Source organism: Channa argus, chromosome 12, assembly GCF_033026475.1.
Source record: "Channa argus isolate prfri chromosome 12, Channa argus male v1.0, whole genome shotgun sequence".
NCBI lineage: Eukaryota > Metazoa > Chordata > Actinopteri > Anabantiformes > Channidae > Channa > Channa argus.
Genome location: NC_090208.1, coordinates 26,023,100 through 26,043,351, shown reverse-complemented (window position 1 = coordinate 26,043,351; position 20,252 = coordinate 26,023,100). Strand labels below are relative to the sequence as shown.

At 39.5% G+C, this 20,252-nt stretch overlaps 1 protein-coding gene across 1 annotated transcript in view; it reads right to left on the bottom strand.

The window, feature by feature from the left end:
• Nucleotides 1-20,252, bottom strand: part of adam19a (ADAM metallopeptidase domain 19a) — a 179,517-nt gene that overhangs the window by 96,957 nt on the left and 62,308 nt on the right. The window contains exon 3 of the mRNA XM_067523712.1: nt 5,190-5,266. Within this exon, the coding sequence (XP_067379813.1) occupies nt 5,190-5,266 (77 nt within the window). The remainder of the gene's footprint in view (nt 1-5,189; nt 5,267-20,252) is intronic.

Below are 20,252 nucleotides of genomic sequence, written 5' to 3'. Positions count from 1 at the left end.
CAGGACTTCCTTAGCACATGCCAAACAGGAAACACTACAGTCTGTTGGGTATAAAGGTCTAACATGCCCAGTTTCACAACATCACCACCTGTTCTCAGTTTCACTGTTTTAACATGCAATTCTTTACCAGGTCCTTGACCTTCTTGAACTCCAGGACAAACTTTCACTGAAGGTTTATTCTGTTTCCTGACCCTCTGCAGTGTCTCTGTTTTACCTACACTCTACAGTGTTTGAAGGACAATTTATTTCCTGGTACTGACTCATATGTCAACACTCCCCCCAATTCTTCCGGCACTCTCTTCACCCTGCCAGCTGAAGTAGCTCCAAATCAGAGTGGTTTTCTCAGGATTCGCCTTCACAAAAAGAAGAAGGGCACAGCTAGCTTGGAGCTGCCAGTCATCATCTAAGCCGACATCCCGAGCTGGATTAGAGCAGATTACCCAAACAAAGCTTCTTATTGATTTTAATCAATATTAAATTGGAGACACTTTTGGGGCTGAAGCAAAGTTCAAACAAACTAGTTCCTAGGGAGAAATCAATGAAGGAACTGGGATAATAAAAGCTACAGCCAGAAGAGTGCTAGAAAAGTGCACTTCCCTCTAAACTCGTCTTTGTGAAGTCTGACTCTCTGAGGACTCAGGTCCTAATTAACACCTTGTCAGGTCTGCTGCCTGGAGTACAGTTAGACATTTAGCTCAGCCAGGCACATTTGCAGGGGTCCGCCTCATCATCATGCACAATGGATGGCATGTATTGCCCATTTCATTACCATCATCCCAGGGTGGCAGAATAATCTAGGATTTCATTAACATAAAAGAGAATTTAAACTTTAGCTCCTAACCCTCAACACAAAATCTGCAATTAAAATTACACGTGGTCTTTAAGTGAAACAGCAACATGTCGAGTTGTGTGTGTGTGTGTGTGTGTGTGTGTGTGTGTGTGTGTTTGCATGTGTGAAATATACTGAGGCGAGGAGATAAACCTGAACAGCACTGGCAGCAGCAAATGCAAACTAACTGAATGATATGACAAATAGTTTTTATACTATTACTACTAAATATATAATGATTACCCTGCTAGCACTGCTTTGAATATTGTACATGTTTGCTTATTGTTTACGCTTGTTTGTACAGACAAACAAACAAAAAACACGCACCTGCCTAAACAATGTTGCTTTTAACATTTGCAACAGTTATTTTCATACCTTCTGATGTGAAGACGCATTTCTTGACTCAGTAATTGAAACTGTGCCAGTTCAATTTCTGAAGTGATTATGTTTGGACACACAGAGAAACGTAGAGGTGATGGAACCCTTCTGTGCTAAGATACTCAGGTCAAGATAATCTCTGCTTGTTGCTGTTGATGCAATAATAATTTTTTTTTTTTTAATTTAAAAGCATCTAATGCAGAAATTGCCCACTGTCTCCTACCAATCATCATTATATGTAGTAACCAGTGAGTTTAATGTGTAACCTCCAAAACTTGCTTTTAAGTGGTATTAACGACTAGTTAAACTTATGTGTGAAGAGAAAAAAAAAAAGCTTTTGTTTCTAATCCGAAGGTTGAATCGTGTTAACTGGACTTCTTTTCCTGGCTATTCTAACCAAGTTCAGTTGACATGATTCAAAGTTCGGATAACCAAACCTGGATGACTGAGACTTTACGTGGTTCAGTCCACGAGGGTGTACACAATTCAGACCAAGCAAGGTCTAAACATTCGAGATTTCTGCAGAGATATACAGTACAACCTTGTCAGAGCTCCACAGATATTTGGTTATCACAGCATAACCCACAGCAGTGTCTGTGTGTTTAATGTCTGTATATGTTTTTTGCCGTGTAAGAAAAAAAAAATCATGGTGATTGAAAATGAGGTAATTGTGTCTGATGCTGTTTTTACTGCAGAAATGAACCGAGCCAAGAATTGCAGCTGTCACACACTCAGGTCAACAAGGATATATCATAATGACTAAGATTGTTTGTCTGGATCATCTCTCCTAGACATACCTAAGCCTGTTTTAACACGTATCAGATTTTTTTTCAAACTTTCTCTTTGTCTGACTTTCATCCTTCCCTTTTGTCTGATCCATCAGCTTGAGATACCACTAAGATTTTGTTTCTTAAAGATTCTCTGTCCAAGATTCACGTGGTTCTGTCACAAATGTGTATGTTTTATAGATTTATATTTACAAGTTGAGTGTCTTCCTCAAGGATACTTCAACATGTGACCGGAGGAGCTGGGGATCGAACTGTGGGACTGATGGACGTGTGCTCGACCTCCTGCGCCCCAGTCTGAAGATCCTTATAGTCTACTGGCTAGTTCCTAGTGAATTTTATAGAGTTTCATCTGGTGTTGCCAACTCGAGAATCCAATACAGAACAAACCCTGCTTAAGACGAACATGTACAATGTTCTTCATCTCAGACAAAGTTAAGACATAAAGTGAGCGAGCACTGAAACACACACCTGACTGACGCTCTACCCTCATTCTACCCTGAGACCTTATTACACACTAGAGGACCAACAACAGCAGACAAAACCAACAAAGAAGCGGCACATGTGTGACTAGTACTGCCAGCACATCCTGGAGCATGTCATCTGTGGGCTCAGGCACGTCAAGCCTCGCGTCAGCTGGCATTCCAGGACCCTCCACCCTCAAATCTATTCTCAAGATCTGTGTGCATGTCAGCTCTTCCCCCGAAACAGTCCGAGCTCATTCTCATTCCATCCTTCTCTCCTGATGCTCCCTCGTGTCTCTTTTAAACTAGTGGAAGTGAATGAGTCACAGTTTGTACACAAACTGTTACGCATTAACAGTTTGATGTAACACTTCTCAGATAACCATTTAAATCCAAGCACAATGTGACGCACTCTTCTCAATAACCACCGTCTCCTAAAAGATTTATTTTGCTGTGACAGCAGGAGCCTTTCTTCTTTAAACGAGAAACAGTTTGGCGCTTTGATAATGAGACACTGTTATAAGTACAACAAGATGTCTTTATCTTAACAAGATACTTTGTTGTAATAAACAGATGCTTTTATCTTTTTAACCAGATGTATTTCTTTTCTAAGTGTAAAAGTATTGATCTCAGCTTTAAATTGCTGCTTCCTGGCCATGTTCCAATCCTGTCCCAGTGGAAGAGGCCCAGTAAATAAGATCAACTAATTTCCCAATAACATTCCCAGTCACTCCTCCTTCAACAGCAACTCTTTCCCCAGAATGTGCCCTTGTTTTTGTAACCCACATTTGCTGGTCCAGACCAAACTTGCGCGCTTCGCTGGGACTCAACTGCTGGTTTAAAATAAACACAGAGGCTGCCAGCTCGCTGTGCTGTATTGTACACCATGACTCCCTGGCCCATACTCTGTGTACTGTCTTCAGTCTTTCTGTATGAATCCTTCTCTAAGTCATTCATCACTGCCTGTTTCATGTTTGCCACTGCTGTCTCAAGGCGTCTTGTTTTTCTGATGCCGGCTGGCCGTCTGTGCCTGTTTCCTCCATTTGTCTCCCCCCCAATCCACACTATTCAGTCAGCATCACCACAGCTATGGGCAAGTACGTCCCTATTCTTCTACCTTGTAGCACAAGACAATTTCCGATCCTGTCAAACCAGATTTTGTCTATTATTTTAGCTGTAAGTTAAAATTGTGTAAATGTTTGGTAATATATAATTAGCTCATCATATGAAGGTTTGAAGCTGCTAAAAGGCAGTTCTTTTAAAATAAATAACATTTTCACAAATGCACCAACATTACTATTCCTGCTGTCAGGTCAACATCACTACAATTGATACTAATAAGTAGGCAACAGGCGTGGTTCACTAACCCACACACCCAGGGGGAGACACCTACCCCATCAGTGACTATTTCAATAAATCTTAAATGAAACTCAAAGGCACACTGGTTTTAAAGAGCAAGAGTACAAAAAATGAAAAACTAAATATATAAAATACATTTTAAATAAACATGAGAGAAGAACTATCATTGTATGTATGCTGGGGGAGTTAAGTTCACATATGTTCACTGTTCAGGGGTTAGCTATGTTTTAGGCTTTCAATTTATTTGGAAAACAACAGTTTGCCTTGAAATTTAGCACAAGAACATACGTAAGCAACATAAACCTTTTCTTGGCAAATCATAATTGGAAGAAGATGGTTTGGATGGTTGCAATGCTTATTTGATTTTTGTATTAAATATGACACGTTGTAGATCAAGCACATTTAAAAAAAGTGCAGCATAAAACAAACTCATGCCGTAACGTTATAATTATAAAACAACACTGATCTGTTCTTAAATGGTTTATCCTTTCAGAAGTGTTGCTGCTAGTATAACCTACAAGCGGTGCACATCCGTTCTGATCCCATACAGCAGAGCTGACTTGCCATTTCCAGACTGAGTGAACGCGACACCCATTACTTTCTCTGTGCCAACCTTTATTGGTTTATCGACGCTTTGAGGCTTTTTAACCGCTGAAGTTAGATTTCCAATCATATTTTAACTCAGACTAAATGGACTGATTGGTACACGTCCTCTGAACCATGACTTGCAAACCAAACAGTCCAGATGTTTTAGGTGGACTGCCGCACCCCTAATGTCCCTGAATGTCTACATTTGAAAATACAGTCTTAAAGTGTCCTAATGAAAATGTATTTGATTGTATTTCATTGTCTACTATAAATAAAACCATTAATAAATGTAAAAATACTCATGCATAGTCAAAATTCACACTTCATGATTTCAAGTCAACATTTTTGTCAACACCGGTTTCATAGACTTTCTGTAAAAAAGATGATTTTAACCATATTAAAATCATCACTGGTTGCAAATCATGACTAAACTATCATATACTAGCAACGGATCATTTGCATTCTCCTTCTTTTTAGTGAGCTTTCAGTGCTGACCAGCTGACCTCCCAAAGTCTAAAGTGCTCTCAGCAAATACTTTGTTAGACAAGGGCTCAAACACTTTGGATTAGTATGTTGCAAACTGTTATTACAACTAGGACATTTATGTCATGAAAAACATAATTTCAACTTGTAATGAGATTCAAGATGTAGAAACATTTAATAACCTTGAGATTCTGTGGTAAAGCACAATCTGACAATAGAAGGAAAAAAAAAGGGAAGTGGAAAACAGAGGAGGTTATTAAAGTTAGTAAAGATGGACGAATGAAAGGGAAAATAAATACTCACTGATTACGTTCGACTTGTAGCACCAGTTGAAGGTCACTGGATGACAGCACAATTTCCCCTCTGACTGGGTACTGTTTCTGTTGGGTTAAGAGGAAAGATAAGCTCAGGACATTGCACCACAAACACTTTGCCTAAAGTACATTTAAAAGCATCAAAGTGGATTTTAAAGCCGTATCCATGTTCTCCCTGCAGGTAACACAGTCAGTAAATCAGCAAGGGCAGTTAATACCAAGCCAATTAGATGTCAATGAAATATAAACACATTATTGCAAATGCTTCTTAAAGACGTAAATGCAGAAAATGTAGTAAATACATTTATAGCATAGTGTGGCGCAAAATAAATGACCCAAACTGCATGTTTGTCTGTGTATTCAAATTTGTTAATACAGTGCATGATAATCCACAGCAAGTGGAGAAAAATGAGGCAATATCACATATTTAGAGCTCACACCAGCCTATGAAGCATGCAGAGCCCAATACAAAGAAGATTAGGACAAACTGCTTGAAAGGAATCCGTTTTTGCAGTTATGCTAAACGCTAACATGAAATATTAAATGCTAGCATGAGGAGGATCAGCAGGTGTCACAATAATGATGTTACACTGGTGTTATACAATAGCTGTATAGTGCTTTTCAGGGTTTTACAAAACAAAGGTTTAGCATGTTCCCTTTAGTTTTCACCGGTGTATCAGGTGAGCACCACGCACGGCTGCCGTCATTAGTGTGTGAGAGTGTGTGAATGGGAAGCAACAACGTAAAATGCTTTGGCTCAAAATGCTATAGAAGTAGACCGATATTTAAATTTAATGAACAATACAAATCACAATTTCCCCAAGTAAAAGCTTGCATCTTGCTTTAGTCAATCTTACCGTTCTAAAACAGAAAATATGCAAATCCTTTAAAATAAAAAGATGAGAAGGTATTTTGGCAAATTGTAATTAATAATGTAATTACCAAATTTAAGGTCATCAAGTTTCAACAGGATATATTCTCTGTGATACATGTGCCATGATGAATTCAACTTGCCCTAAATAGGTCCGTTGCCTAGAGGTCAGTTTAGAAAATGTATGAATTTGCAGAAACCATTTTGTAATCTTGGCATTTTATTGTTTTGATATGAGCGCAGCAGGTGCCACCAAAACACAGTTCTGAGTCTACATAATAACTGTTATGTAATCTAAAAAACAAGCACCAGAATTTAGAGGTAATCTATTTAAATGATGACATTAAGTTGAATTACGGTTCTTTGCCTTTTTACTGACTGAGCAACCGCAGTTCAAAATACTGATCCGATAAAGGCTGATATCCCACAAGCAAGAAAGTGGCTAAAGACTTTTATTCTGTCTGCGGCAAAGAAAACCTTTGTGTCTATAAACACTAAGTAAATTATGCACCAAGAACAACCTGCAACAAAGTTACAGACCCCCACGTATAACTAGTCCCAATCCAGCGTTAAATAAAATGACTTATGTTGCATTTTGCTTTTACGCAGAATAAAGGAAGACTGCTGTACCACGGTCTGAAACTGTAAACTCTTGTTAGACTCTTGACTGAGAAAACTGAAATTGAGACTGCAACCATGTGTCTGAAGTGATCTGAAGTGACATTACATGTAGTTTAACGATAATATCAAAGAGCCGGTTTCCTAAACCATATAGTGATATAACATGCTGGATGTTTGGGGTTCGGGTGCTATTTTAGATGTCACTACAAGCATGTGGCGAACAGTGAAGCGGCTGAACTTTTCCTCCCACGCCGTGTGTTCTGTCAGTCACCAGCCGCCTCGGTCCTGTCAGATATAAATGCTTATAAATGCCTACTTGTTGATGACAGATTGTGGGTGTCACATATCAACCTCACTCATTTTAATGCAAAGAATACAATTTATCTATTTGGGTTAGAATGTAAGTGCATATAGGCCCACGGCCATAGAAATTCAAGAGCAACTCCACTGTCACTGGTAAAATCCAGGCGTGTGCAATTAGAAAAACATCAGCTTAAAACTCACTCTTTACCTTTGCTTTTGAGGCTCCAGGCTACATTAGTTAAACTGTCGGTAGCCGAGTTGCATTATGATTAATTTAGATGCAAAGCTAAATCAGTGAATTACTTTGAACAAACCTTGTAGATATAAGCTATTGGCAAATTAAAGGCATTTAAATTCCTTAAAGTGTTAGGCCAAATTGACGATAATGGTGCTTGCAGACCTACTTACCCTTGGGTCTTTAATTCAATCCAATTCAACTTTATTTACACAGCGCCAATTCCCAACACAGTCATCTCAAGGCACTTTACAGAATAAAGCCAAGACTCTAAAGATGTTTACCCATTTCCAATGTGCATGCAATGGTTCTAGCATGTGCTGTATATGAATGGTATTCAACATGCCCCTGCTTTCCATGTGTTACAATGAGCCTCTCTTTCTTGCCTTTAGCTCAGACTGCTAATTGCACTTATCTGGTGTCTTCATACCGAACAGATTATCGTCTTGGTTGAACACGCAGCCCCACAACTCCTTCAGATGAAATCATGAAAAAAAAAAAAGTATGTCATCTGGAGGAATTTTAAGCGAAATATTTAGAAACAAAGGAGGCAGAGTGAAGTTTATTACCAGTGGACACATGAGATGTTGCCCTTAACACTGAACATAATGTTGTTGTGCTGCAATTCATACTGCCAGCCATCAACTGTCGACCCAAACGCACATGTATTCCATTTGCACTGCTGTGCTTTAAATGAAACGACAACATAAGTGCTCAAGGTCATTTTTAATAGCACTGTCTGACTTCCTGCTAATTCCAGAAATGCGTCTTTTTCATCCCACTGAGCTACTCCACACAGCCAGACAGCTATGTTGTCATCTGTTAAAAACATCGGCCCTCTGCCAATTTGTATTGAATAATATGCATTTAAAAGATGTTAATAAACATAACAGGTCCATTTGATGCACCACAGGTATTTTAATGCTAATTTTATCAGCAATGATCTTGTGATCTTTGCCTATTATTGTCTCTAAACCTTTTATCATGAACACAGCACGGTGGGGGGGGGGGGGGAGACAACAACAACAACCTTTATTGTCATTGAGCCATATGCATTAAAATAAGCATGTTTGTGAAAAAATACCAGAATTCCAGTAAATTACATTCCTATTTTAATTCTGCACTTAACTCATGTTCTATTTCCCTGTAAAGTGCTGAAAATGAGTTGCATGAGTGTTGGGGACATGAATGAAGCGGCAGTACTGCGATTTATAAAAAGTGTGTTTGTGTTCTGTTACCCTGAGGGCCATGACACACCAAGCTGATAGTTGGCAGTCGGGCAATGTCAGGCCGTCAGGGAACATCTGTCGCCCTACTTGTTGTTGCCGTGTCTCTGTCACAATTGGCACAAGCCAGGCCCGTCCGTGGCTATTTAGCCGATTCAGCAGTCTGATTCATGACATTATTCATCATCTTCTCGTTTGAACATTCAAATACGAGCACATTTTTGCAGGACTAGGCTACCAAAAATGAAGAAGCGGAAACTGTCTGTGGTGACCAAAAGGGATGTGAAAAAGTTACGCAAACACTGCTCGTTTACGGTTTGTCTCTGCAATCCAAGGTCTTTAGTTTTTTACTTTTTGGATTAAAAACTACAGCCACCTGCCGGCGTGGAGAATTATTTCCTCTGATGCAGGCACGAAATATCCATGCTAGTTGGCTGTTGGTTGAAGTCTTTGCATTGTATTCAAGGAACCATTTTTGGCCATAACGAAGGTGACATGAGGTACAATGCAATCGTCTGCAGACTCTTTGATATCAGGTTGGTTTACCTCTGGCTTAATATCAAGGGTTTTAGTTGCCTAACCCTAACTTTTAGCGACTGTGACCATTTTATTTCCCCTCACCTTAACCTGATAACCAAGATCAATTCAAAAGAATCCAATCCAATCATTTTTCTCTGGCCAAAGATTTGATGTACGTACAAGCTGTGAAATGTATCACTGTTCGTTGCCCATGCAAATGAAAAACCTAATTTCTTTCAAAATTGTTCTTAAAGTGATTAAGAACTTAAATCACACACTGATACAAAAGACCTCATTTATGTGGTGTGAAAATAAGAAAAGCGCCAAAGACTGTGTGCCAAGTGTGCACCTCTTAAAGTGTTTTCTCAATTCTCACAAGTCTTTCTCAAAATCTGAGTTAAAGAATTGTTGGACTACATTATGATAAAACCATCAAATGGGATTAAGAGATGTTCCCCTTCACCCCTCAGGTCTCATCTGTGCTGAATTTTCTATCTATTGCCCATCTGAGCAAAGCTACAAACAAAACAACTCATTGTGAATTCAAGACCATTCTTTCCCACATCACTGAATGTGTAATTCCCACATCAAGCAACTCAGGAGCTCAGCAGATGCACTTCCTCATCTCTTGCTTCATTTTCAGCTGTTTAGTTATGAAAGTTCCCCGGTTCTGGCTGAAAGACTATGATTGGTTGCGGCAGGGTCACAGTGGGTGGTGAATGGGAAATGTAAAAAGGAGGACAAGGTGAAAAGAGAGAGAACTGGTGACAGCCAGTGGTAAGAAAAAAGTGAGATTTACATTCATAGGGAGGTGGAAGTTAGGGAAGTGTAAACTGTCCAGATGCAGTAACAGTTCGCCATGGTGTGTTTAAGTAAGAACATCCAGGACAGCAATAAACATTTTTCTGGATATTTTCAGCATAACCTTGCATTCACAGACAGTTTGGACAAGGAAACATCCCAAATAATCTTTATCATTCCTTATAAAATGAGTCATTTTTGCCTTTCGATTTGTGGGGTCCAACCACAACACTAGGCTAAAATTTTTATACCCTTTCAAAAACGTGGAACAAAATGCTGTCATAGCTTTTCTTGGTTACGTTTCATTACCTCTCCAGTAGCAACCAAAGCCAATATCCCCAAGACATGTAGACCGTTTTTTTTTTACCCTGCCTTCAAGTAGGCCACAAGAGAGTAGGTATAATGACTTTAGTTTTCAATTATCTGACTGTCATACACTCTAGTTGGTTTGAAGCATGTTGAAGCCTTAATGCAACAGATCCTGCTACAAAAACACATTACGGAAGCTTCAGGAAAAAGGGGTTAAGAAGTTATTCATTGAATTTTATTATCTGCATGATTTTCTATTACTGTAGCTAAAACCCAGTAATGAGTTACTTTGTGATGTGGTAAAGAATATCACTTTCCTTTTCGATTTCTTTATATCTCCAGTCTAATGTCTCAAGGTCCAATTTTCAAAATGATTTGTTTACTGCCCCTTTTTATGCACCTTGTGGGGGGGCATCTTCACATTTACTTCTTATATTCCCTCAACTGCATCAATCTTCTAAAGGAGCCACTGGTAGGCTACTGCAGATTTCTCAAGGTTATGGTTATACAGCTTTAATCTTCCCTCTGCACCTCCACTGGCTTAAAGAGCAAATAAATGTATAATGTAAAGCTGTATCAAGTATGTGCACATATAAACTGTGTGTACTGGCATGTTTGATCATGTTTAATAAAAGCAGATTTGGATTTTTCAGCATACCATAGCCTAGTGGGCAAGATGAAAGATGGAAACTGTGCTGGGGCGATTTAGAGGAAGAAGTTTGAGACATGAAACAAAGTTAGAAAAAGTCCTTTTTTAAGACAGTGATGTAATAAAATGACTGATGAAGATACTAACAGACAGTAAAGGAGAAACAAAGCAAGAAAACAGAGAACAGGAAAATACAAACTGATGGTGAGAAAAAACAGAAAAAGAGATAAGAGGAAGCCAAACACACAGTACAAGAAAGAAAAGAACTGCCGCTGAATTTGGTTGTGCCGGGGACGTTTGACTGCTTAGGGCTATGGATGGACATGAACAGGAATGAAGACTGCAGCATCCACGCATTGGCTGGAGCACCAAGCTTGGACCAATCTGTGCATGAAGCAAGAAGAATATGATGAGAGGGTCCTGAGAATCCCCCTTTTCCTTCTGACACACTGATTATCATACAGGGTTATGAACAGTAAAGCTGCTGTATGTGGTCCTCAGACCTTTGATGTGAGTGCAGGTGGCCACCGTGACCATACCTACAGTATGTTCTATCAACACTAAGATTACCCACTATCCAATGCATTACATGATGCCAGGCAATCCCACCAACAATCAATGCCCATTCCTTTAATGACAAAAACATACTTAAAACTGCTAGGCTGAACAATAGCTGCCTTGGGTATTTTTTATTTGGATTTTATTTTTATATGTCTCGTAATGGATGATGGTCTAAATCACTTACATCGCTTGATTTTAAAGGTAAATTGAAAAATGAGCACCTGAAATGTCTCATTGCACAGTAGGTCAAGTAGAGTATCGAACAAGCTTGAGACCAAAAGCATATCTTTAAATCTGGGATTAAGGTTGGTAATAATGTTTAACAATGTTACAATTGATTAATGTACAGATTTATTTTTTACTAGACTATTTATTATTTTATTCATCTCTTCATTATCTATTTTTCATTCAATTAATCCTTTGGTTAACTTACCAATAAGGAACAGTTTCTAACTTTAGCCTAATAAAACTATTCATTACTAAAAAAGTGTGGAACTTAAGGAAGCACTAGCTTGAGACTGAATCAGTCCTCTCTGCTCTGCTACGCTCCACACATCTATTTCTGAAGGAGTCGTCATAAAATTTCAATAAATAATAATAAAACAAAACTTACCGATGAAGCAAACGTCATTGCTTATTTTATTGTGTTAAAGGTTGAGCCTCAGTCAAAAACCTTTTAGAAGTGAGTGTCTCTGCACAGCTGCCAGTGCTGTTTCATGAGAGTAGCATGATTTTATTAAGAACATACTTGAAAATATTGCATACTACAACTCTGATTTATGCATTCTGGGGGTTATGAAGAGGGTGGGCACACACATAACTGTACAGCCGATTATGATTGTGATTTTGTTGGGACGACTGGCCAGAGCCAGTCAGGCTCACCTGCACCTGTGTAAAGATTCCTTTACTAAAGAAAGTTCCTGGTTGATGCCAAATTTTTGTTGGCACATGGGGGAATTTTCCACTCCAGTAGGGATTTATATCTCCAGTCGTTCCTGACCAGTTGTTACGTGTGTTGCCCCCAGTTTACACAATCGTGAGGTGTGTGCTTCCCAGACTCTCAGAGACTAGCAATCAGTTTGGTGTTCTTAAAGTTTCCACCTTAAGGCGGAGCCCTTTGAGCTCCGACCATTTCTGGAACCCAGATTGATAACACATGGCCCACAGCTGATGTGAGGCTGGTAGTGCTACTTATACATCATCCAGAAAGTGGCTTATACAGAACTTCAGCACAACGTTAATGGGTGTTAATAACTTGCAAATGAGCTGGTAAGTCGCTCTTATGAGCCGTTAGCATCTGCTCTAGCAGTCTTCCCCTGATAAACAACAGATAAAAAGGCCACAACCACTCCCAGGCCTTGATACCAACCAACAATGAGATAAAACTCTTGTAGGTTTGTATCTGAGAGCCCTCAGGTTGTTTTCGTTTGAGATGCTTGTGCATTATAGCTGTGCTGCTGTAGTAATGTACATTTGTTGTCTGACTTGCTGTGCGTCCTGAAAGTATTCACTGTATAACCATTTCCACATTTTGTTATGTTACAGGCTTGTTTCAAAATGTATTAAATTCATTATTTTCCTCAAAATTCTACAAACAATACCGTATAACAACAGCGTGAAAGAAGTTTTTAGAAAATCTTTGCAAATATATTAAAAATAAAAAAACTAAGCTAAATCACATCTACATATGCATTCATGGCCTTTGGGTAATACTTTGTTGAGGCTTTTTGAGTATGATGTTAAAAGCTTGTCACACCTAGTTTTGGCCAGTTTCTACCATTCTTTACTGTAGTACCTCTCAAACTCCTTCAAGTTGGATGGGGAGCGTCAGTGCACAGCCATTTACAGATCTCTCCAGAGATGTTCAAACGGGTTCAAGTCTGGGCTCTGGCTGGGCCACTCAAGGACAATCAAAGAGTTGTCCCGTAGCCACCTCCTTTGTTATCTTGGCTGTGTGCTTAGAGTAAATGTTCTGTCGAAAGATGAACTGTCGCCCCAGTCTGAGGTCCAGAGCGCTCTGGAACTGGTTTTCAGCAAGGATGTCTCTGCACATTGCTGCATTCATCTTTCCCTTGATCCTGAATAGTCTCCAAGTTCCTGCCACTGAAAAACATCCCCACAGCCTGATGCTGTTCAGACCATGAAACAACATTTCAACAACAGACCTTCAGTTGCTATTTAGCAAACTCAAGGCGGGCTGTCATGTGCCTTTTACTGAGGAGTGGTTTCTGTCTGGTCTCTCTACCATAAATGGTCTGATCTTATATAGCACTTTTCTACCGATTGGCACTTTTAAAGTGCTTCTTATTCACCCATTCACACTCACAATCACACACACACTCATACACCGATGGGGGAGCTGCTATGCAGCTGGCCAACACTCACCGGGAGCAACTAAGTGTGTGTGAGTGTGTTTGTGATTGTGAGTGTGAATGGGTGAATAAGAAGCAGTTTAAAAATGCTATATAGGTCGAGACCATTTACCATCTCTGGATCGCTCAGTTTGGCCAGCTGACCCGCTCTAGGAAGAGTCCTGGTGGTTCCAGACTTCTTCCATTTATGGAGGATGGAGGCCACTGTGCTCATTGGAACCTTCAAAGGCGGTAAAATGTTTCTGTACCCGTCCACAGATCTGTGCCTCGATACAATTCTGTCTTTTACGTCTAAAGACAATTCCTTGGACTTCATGGCTTGGTTTGTGCTCTGACATTCAATGTTAACTGTGGGACTTTACATAGACAGGTGTATGCTTTTTTAAAATCGTGTCCAATCAACTGATTTTCCCACAGATCGACTCCAATCAAGTTAACATTTCAAGCATGATCAGTGGAAACAGGATCCACTAGAGCTCAATTTTTTACGTTGTCATTATGGAGGTCGATTTGATCCACTTTGGAATAAGGAGAACTGAGAATTCCCTGAAATCTTATCAAATAATATTAATGAAACCTAATCCCTGAATTGCTGCCCCAATTTGTCCAGCTATTAAAGCCGGAAAAAAATTACGTCTGCATTTTCTTTCATGCAATAGGTACATACGTTAGATTAACATATTATATAGAAAAACGACGAACAGTATTAATTGAATACAACTGACTAACCATTAAACTACATTTGAGTCTATTTCTATCCAGTCTTAATTGCTGTCTGAAGTACTGTAAGTTGGTCTAGAGCACCCAATATTCGCCACACAGCTAACACCATGTAGACATAAAAGAAGTCTACAGCTTTCCCCTTTGCCTTTGGTGGTGACGTAGGATTATTGTTGCATCTGTGAATACCAGTAACATTTTGTTGGTATGAAACTCACAATGAAAGCAGCGAAGAGTTTCCTAAAGTTTCATCATTTTCATGGGTGAAGGAGATTCCTCACCTCCTACTGGACCAAACCACATGTTCTAGCCACAGCTCTTACCCTTAAGCACCCTCTAATACAAAATAAATTGTATTAACCAACAACAATTTGCATCTATCTAAAAAATTCAAACGTTAACTAAAGAGAAATGATTCGTGGATGATCTTCCCACTTGCACTGATGACTGAGAGTGGACCATTCACATCTTCCTTCCTTTTTTGACCATTTTGTTATCTCAGTGAAACTAGGCCATGAAATTGTTGAAGAAGGTGCAGTCATCTCCAGTGCAATTTCTCCCGATCAGTCAAGCAGCATGGAGAAGGGCCAGGAAAGGTGGATGGGGCTTTACAGGAAGAGGCAATCATAACTGAGACCTCAGAGGGCTTGGAGAGTGAAGAGGACGACAGAGTGATGCAGAGTGATGCAGAGGGTTGTGGAAGAGATGGTTGCTGCAGGTTTGTGAGGTTGAAGCCAATTTGTTATAAAATAAATGATGCTCTGATTTACCACTTCTTCCGGTGCTGTGAGTGTGTTTGTTTATACGTGACTCACTAAAAGACATGAAGAGCCTCTATATTTAATCTGTGTCAAATGTGCATCAAAGTTGCTAAAATTAAAGATGTCTTGTTCTGAGATGCAGAGGAGTATGGACAAGTGAAGGTAAAGTATTGTCACATACACTATTATTGTTCTATTGAGTCCCCCTCTAAGCCAAAGTTGGGTCTCAACATCTTCCAGTGATCAGTCAGACTGAAATAGCAAATGTTTCAACAGAACATCAGTTCCCTGTGGGGAGCTCTGAATACTCAAGTAATAATCACAGAAACCAAAGATTAGGAAGAACTTTACCTAACTTTAAAAAATATGAAACATGACAACAAGCCTCATTTGGCTAATTCAAACTAGACTGCACAAGTGATATTTGTATGAGTTACTGTAAGTTTATACTTACTGGAGTTGTTCGCATGAGATCCTGAGAATCAGTGACAGTGCTGCTCTGGGCTGCCATGCAAAGCACTGGCTTGACTCACCAGGAACAACTTGGGGTTCTTGGTCATGCCCAAAGAAAACATGCAGACATTGGGAGTAGCTGGGAAATGAACCACTGACCCTGCGATTTGTGGATTACTGCTCCACTTCCTGAATCACTCTTCACTCCATCACTCTTTTTTGTCCTTTCGGCTTATCCCGTGAGTTCAGTGTCGCCACAGCGGTCCATTGTCCGCATGTTGACTTGACCCCTTCCTGACACAACCCTCCCCAATTTCTACCGGGCTCGGACCGGCACTGCACAGCTGGGGAGGGGAATGGGCTGTTAGGGGTTCAGTGTCTTGCCCAGGGACACTTCGACATATATAGCCAGGGCCGGGGATCCAACCACTGACCCTGTGGTCCGTGGACGACTGCCTTTACCAACTGAGCTACAGCCGCCCCCACTTCCTGAATCGCTCTTTTTTGTTATCTGTGTATTGTACTCTAAGTTCTCATTCAGGAGTTGTAGAATCAGCAAACATTTTAAATCCAGTTAACGAAAATATCTACGTGTTATGTTTCCCAACTTATTCAACTGAAAATTTCTTGTCAGAGCTTAAAAACAAACCTTCCTATTTAAAGTCTTAACTTGTGTCAAAACCCCTTCAACTTATCTCAAAGTTGAAACAAGTTATATTTAACAGGGTACAGTGTGGAATAAAAATCGGGAACTGTTCCTAATATAAACTTTTAAAAAGAACTCACACGGTTCCCTTGGACAAAAGAAAACGCCAAACTCCATTTCTAAGCAAGTATAACAACACGTTCTCACTTCTCTATCCAATAAACACACATCCTTTTTCCATAATAAGTCAGCATATGCGTTGCTCTGATTCCAGCTTGTTTGTTAGTCTGTGCAGTGATGATTGTCAGGATCTCCTGGCTCTAAAACCACCTCACGCTTGGACAGACAAGCTTTCCTGGCTAATCACATGCATCACAGCACCGAGATCTACTCTACAAATTGTCATTGTAGGATTTCCCACATGACAACAACAAAATCTAATGGCTTGTTTAATTGCTACCAAATCCATTTAAGACAGAATTGTAAAAATGCACATTATTGTGACTGCATGGTTTTAAACAAAAAGACTTCTAATAAAAGACTTTTGTTTATTTTGGTTTAATTCGGATGCCAACAAGCACTGTGCTTTTCAGTTGTAATAATTCCCCATTGAAGACATTCGGCTACTTTCATGGAGATGCCATCAGTTTTGGGGACAGAAAAAAAGAAGTCATAATCAGCAAGTGAAGAAAGAGTTCAGGGATACATCTCTGCAAAGGGCTAAAAAAGAGAATTTAGAGAACAGGTTAAGTCCTCACAAATCTATGAGGCAACAAATATTAGAATACATTATTAGCAAAGAAAAACCACCCAAAGTTCATTTTTTTTTAAGTTTATTCTCTTACGTTTTTCCTTCTGAGCTGACCATGACTGTAAATAACTGCAGACTATTTCACATAAGAAAGGCACAGGACATTACATTGCACCCGCACTGCAGAAGAGGCTACAGTTCCTTCACTCTTCAAACCTTACAACCAAAGGTAATCCTCTGAGTGAGATGGGAAAGAGCTTTTCTGAATCTGCTCACCTATTGGACAAAATACAAGCCACCGAGGGTACACACTCAAAAGCTGACAATATACTACAGTTCAAAAGAGACCAACCACAAAAACAATACAAATGGATTTACTGCAGTGTATAAAGGCACGAGTAGGAAAAGTCGAAGTTTTCCCATCTTTTCCCAACAATACCCTCCAATGCTTGTTTCATGCATTAGTTTTGTGTATGTTTCGAATTGGGACACACATGTCCAGATATTTTCTAGATTAACTATTGGTCAATAACATTTTTCAGATTCAGGCAACCTAAGTTAGTCTGAGCTCCTGAGCACACGACTATCTCCCAAGTCCACTGCAAGCTAGTGGGGCGACTGTGGCGCAGGAAGGTAGAGCGGTTGTCCGCCAATCTCGCAGTTGTTGGTTTAACATGTCCACATGTCAAAGTGTCCTTGAGCAAGACACTGAACTGCTCCCAGTGAGTGTTGGCCAGCTGCATAGCAGCTCCCCCACCAGTGTGTGCTAATAGGTAGAAAAGCGCTATATAAGTGCAGATCATTTACATTCTCCACAACACTCGATGACCATTTTTGTTACTTTTGATTATGAAGGAACATTTGCACTGGCATTAAAAATTAAGTTGTGATGTGAAAAAGTAAAAATGATAATGATTAATAAAAAACACATAAACACACCTATATATATAATTTCGTAAATGTAATATTTTTTATTATTATTTATAATCTTATAAATAATACAGTCAGGCTTTAGTTGTTGAACAACAATTAAAAGGAAAAGAGAAATTTGGAAGTCGAGACATTCTGTGTCCCTGAATTCCACGAAGGACAAAGATCAAAGACTGATCTATGTTCATCATTAGCATTTTATCTAAAATTGTTTACAAGAAAAGGACATTTCACTGATGTGACCAAATCTGTGATGTGCAGTGCCATTGTAGTCAGTCAAAACAACTTCAAAACAAGGAAGCCAAAGTATAATTTTATACAAAATAATTTCCATATAAATCAACTTCACTGGAGCCAAACATGGACACACCGTCTTGCCTCCTCCCTTGGAAATTCCACTCATTCAGAGGCCCAGCATGTAATATTTCACCAGGTAACTTCACAGCATGATAACACTTAAGGAAAATGAAAATTCCTCTTTACACTACTAAAGGTTGTGATAAAATAATCCCAGCTCCTAAAACAACAAATACACCCAATTAGAGCAGATGGAGACAAAGCACCCACTCAGTTTCGTGTTTTAGTCATGTACAACATGAGACTAATCATTTGAGACAGTGTTTTACAGTATTTCAGAATACTTCTTCACACTTCCGAGAGCTTTTTTGAAGTGTGGGGCCGAGGCACCAAAGTGAATGAACCTGCACTGCACCAGCAAATAGAAAACTTAAATATTTGTAGGCTCTTCTACAAAGACTTCGGTTGCTTTTGTTTGTATACTCTGCTACCTGAACACCATAAAACAACAAGTTTAGATGTCGTCCTTATGTGGAATTCATCAGCTAAGAAGTCAGTGACTACCCACTAACATCTTGCTTTACGCTTGAGAGGCATTGCAGCTTTGCAACTTTGGTATTTTACCTTCACAGAAAAGCTCTGGTGTTTGCCTAGTTAATATTCACCTGGAGCCGTGCACCATAAACAGCTCTTCACATAAGCCATTTAAAAAATAAAGAGCCTGTTATCAAAACTAAGTGTGAAAGATTGACAGAGCATTCTGCATTCAGGCTAATGTAAAAATATCTCTCCTGGTCTTTGGCCTGTTTACTTTATAACACAGCTCACTACTTCTTCTGTCAACACATCTACTCATCAATGTGGCCTGTTTACACTGTTTACAGCTGCTGCCCAAACCCAGCCGTTATTTTTTCTGTTCACACTCAATAACTACGGAGGTATCATCAGCAAATCACCCCCAAATTCATTTTTATTCCATTTCGTTTGGCCATAAGATGATGGGAAGTCTTTAGGGCCTAGTCCTGCATAGGTAGCACGGTGAAATAACGCAACGCATTAGTATAGTTAAGATTACTGGTAATAATGCTAACAACAAGAATTGCAATTAGGCAATTAATTAATTAATTAATTATTAATGTTACATGTTGTTAACTGCACATTGATGTTAAATCGTGTTTTTGAGCCATCATTTCCCACCCGAGAGAGATGTATCAGGCCAAGCTGTCATAAATCTACAGTCATCCCCCTCATTTGCCTTTGTGTGGGTTTTACAATAAAAGTAAACTCTGTAACTAAAGTCTGTTTGTCATTTGCAGCATCTCTTGTCTATCGTGCAAGTGAGGTGTTCTGTGACAGTACATAGTGTAAGGTTATCTGTTTTTCAGAAATGCTAAGAGCACAGTAGCCTACACAGTCAATTATTCTCCCCTTGCCGCCAGAAACTACAAACAGAAACAGGAGCTGGCAAGTTTTCAGAAAGTGCTTTAGAAACAAATGATGCCTGTTTGTGGCATTACTCTTTCTTGGTGAGAGAAAAACTTTATAGCCCAAACTCTGGACTCTTTATAACACAGAGGTCCCTTAAATGATGTAGACAAAGTCCTCAAGTGCATTCCCTTCAGGGTCAAGATTTCATGGCAGGAGTTGTCATATAAAACAATCTGAGCTGCTCTTCACTAGCTCTGAATGTAACTAAAGAAAAAGGTTTGGAAAAAAGAAATGGATGAAAGCATACTGTTAAAAAGCACATAAAACATTACTAAGTGATGGTTTAAGCTCCTGGATGAGTGAAGAAGGTAGAGCTACACATTCATTCCATCCACCTGCTGTTCCTCCAGCCTCAGTTAATAGGTGAGCCTTGCTACTTTCATTTCTAAATGTGTTGCCAGAGGGCTGCAAAGAGGAATTCAAAGGGGAGCTGAAGCCCTTTGGGGGATTTGATCTAGCATGAGGTAATGAGCACTGGCATGGTTAAGGTGTCAGCTGAGCCCTTATCGGAGACTGACAGGCTCAGTTTCCAGGTGCCT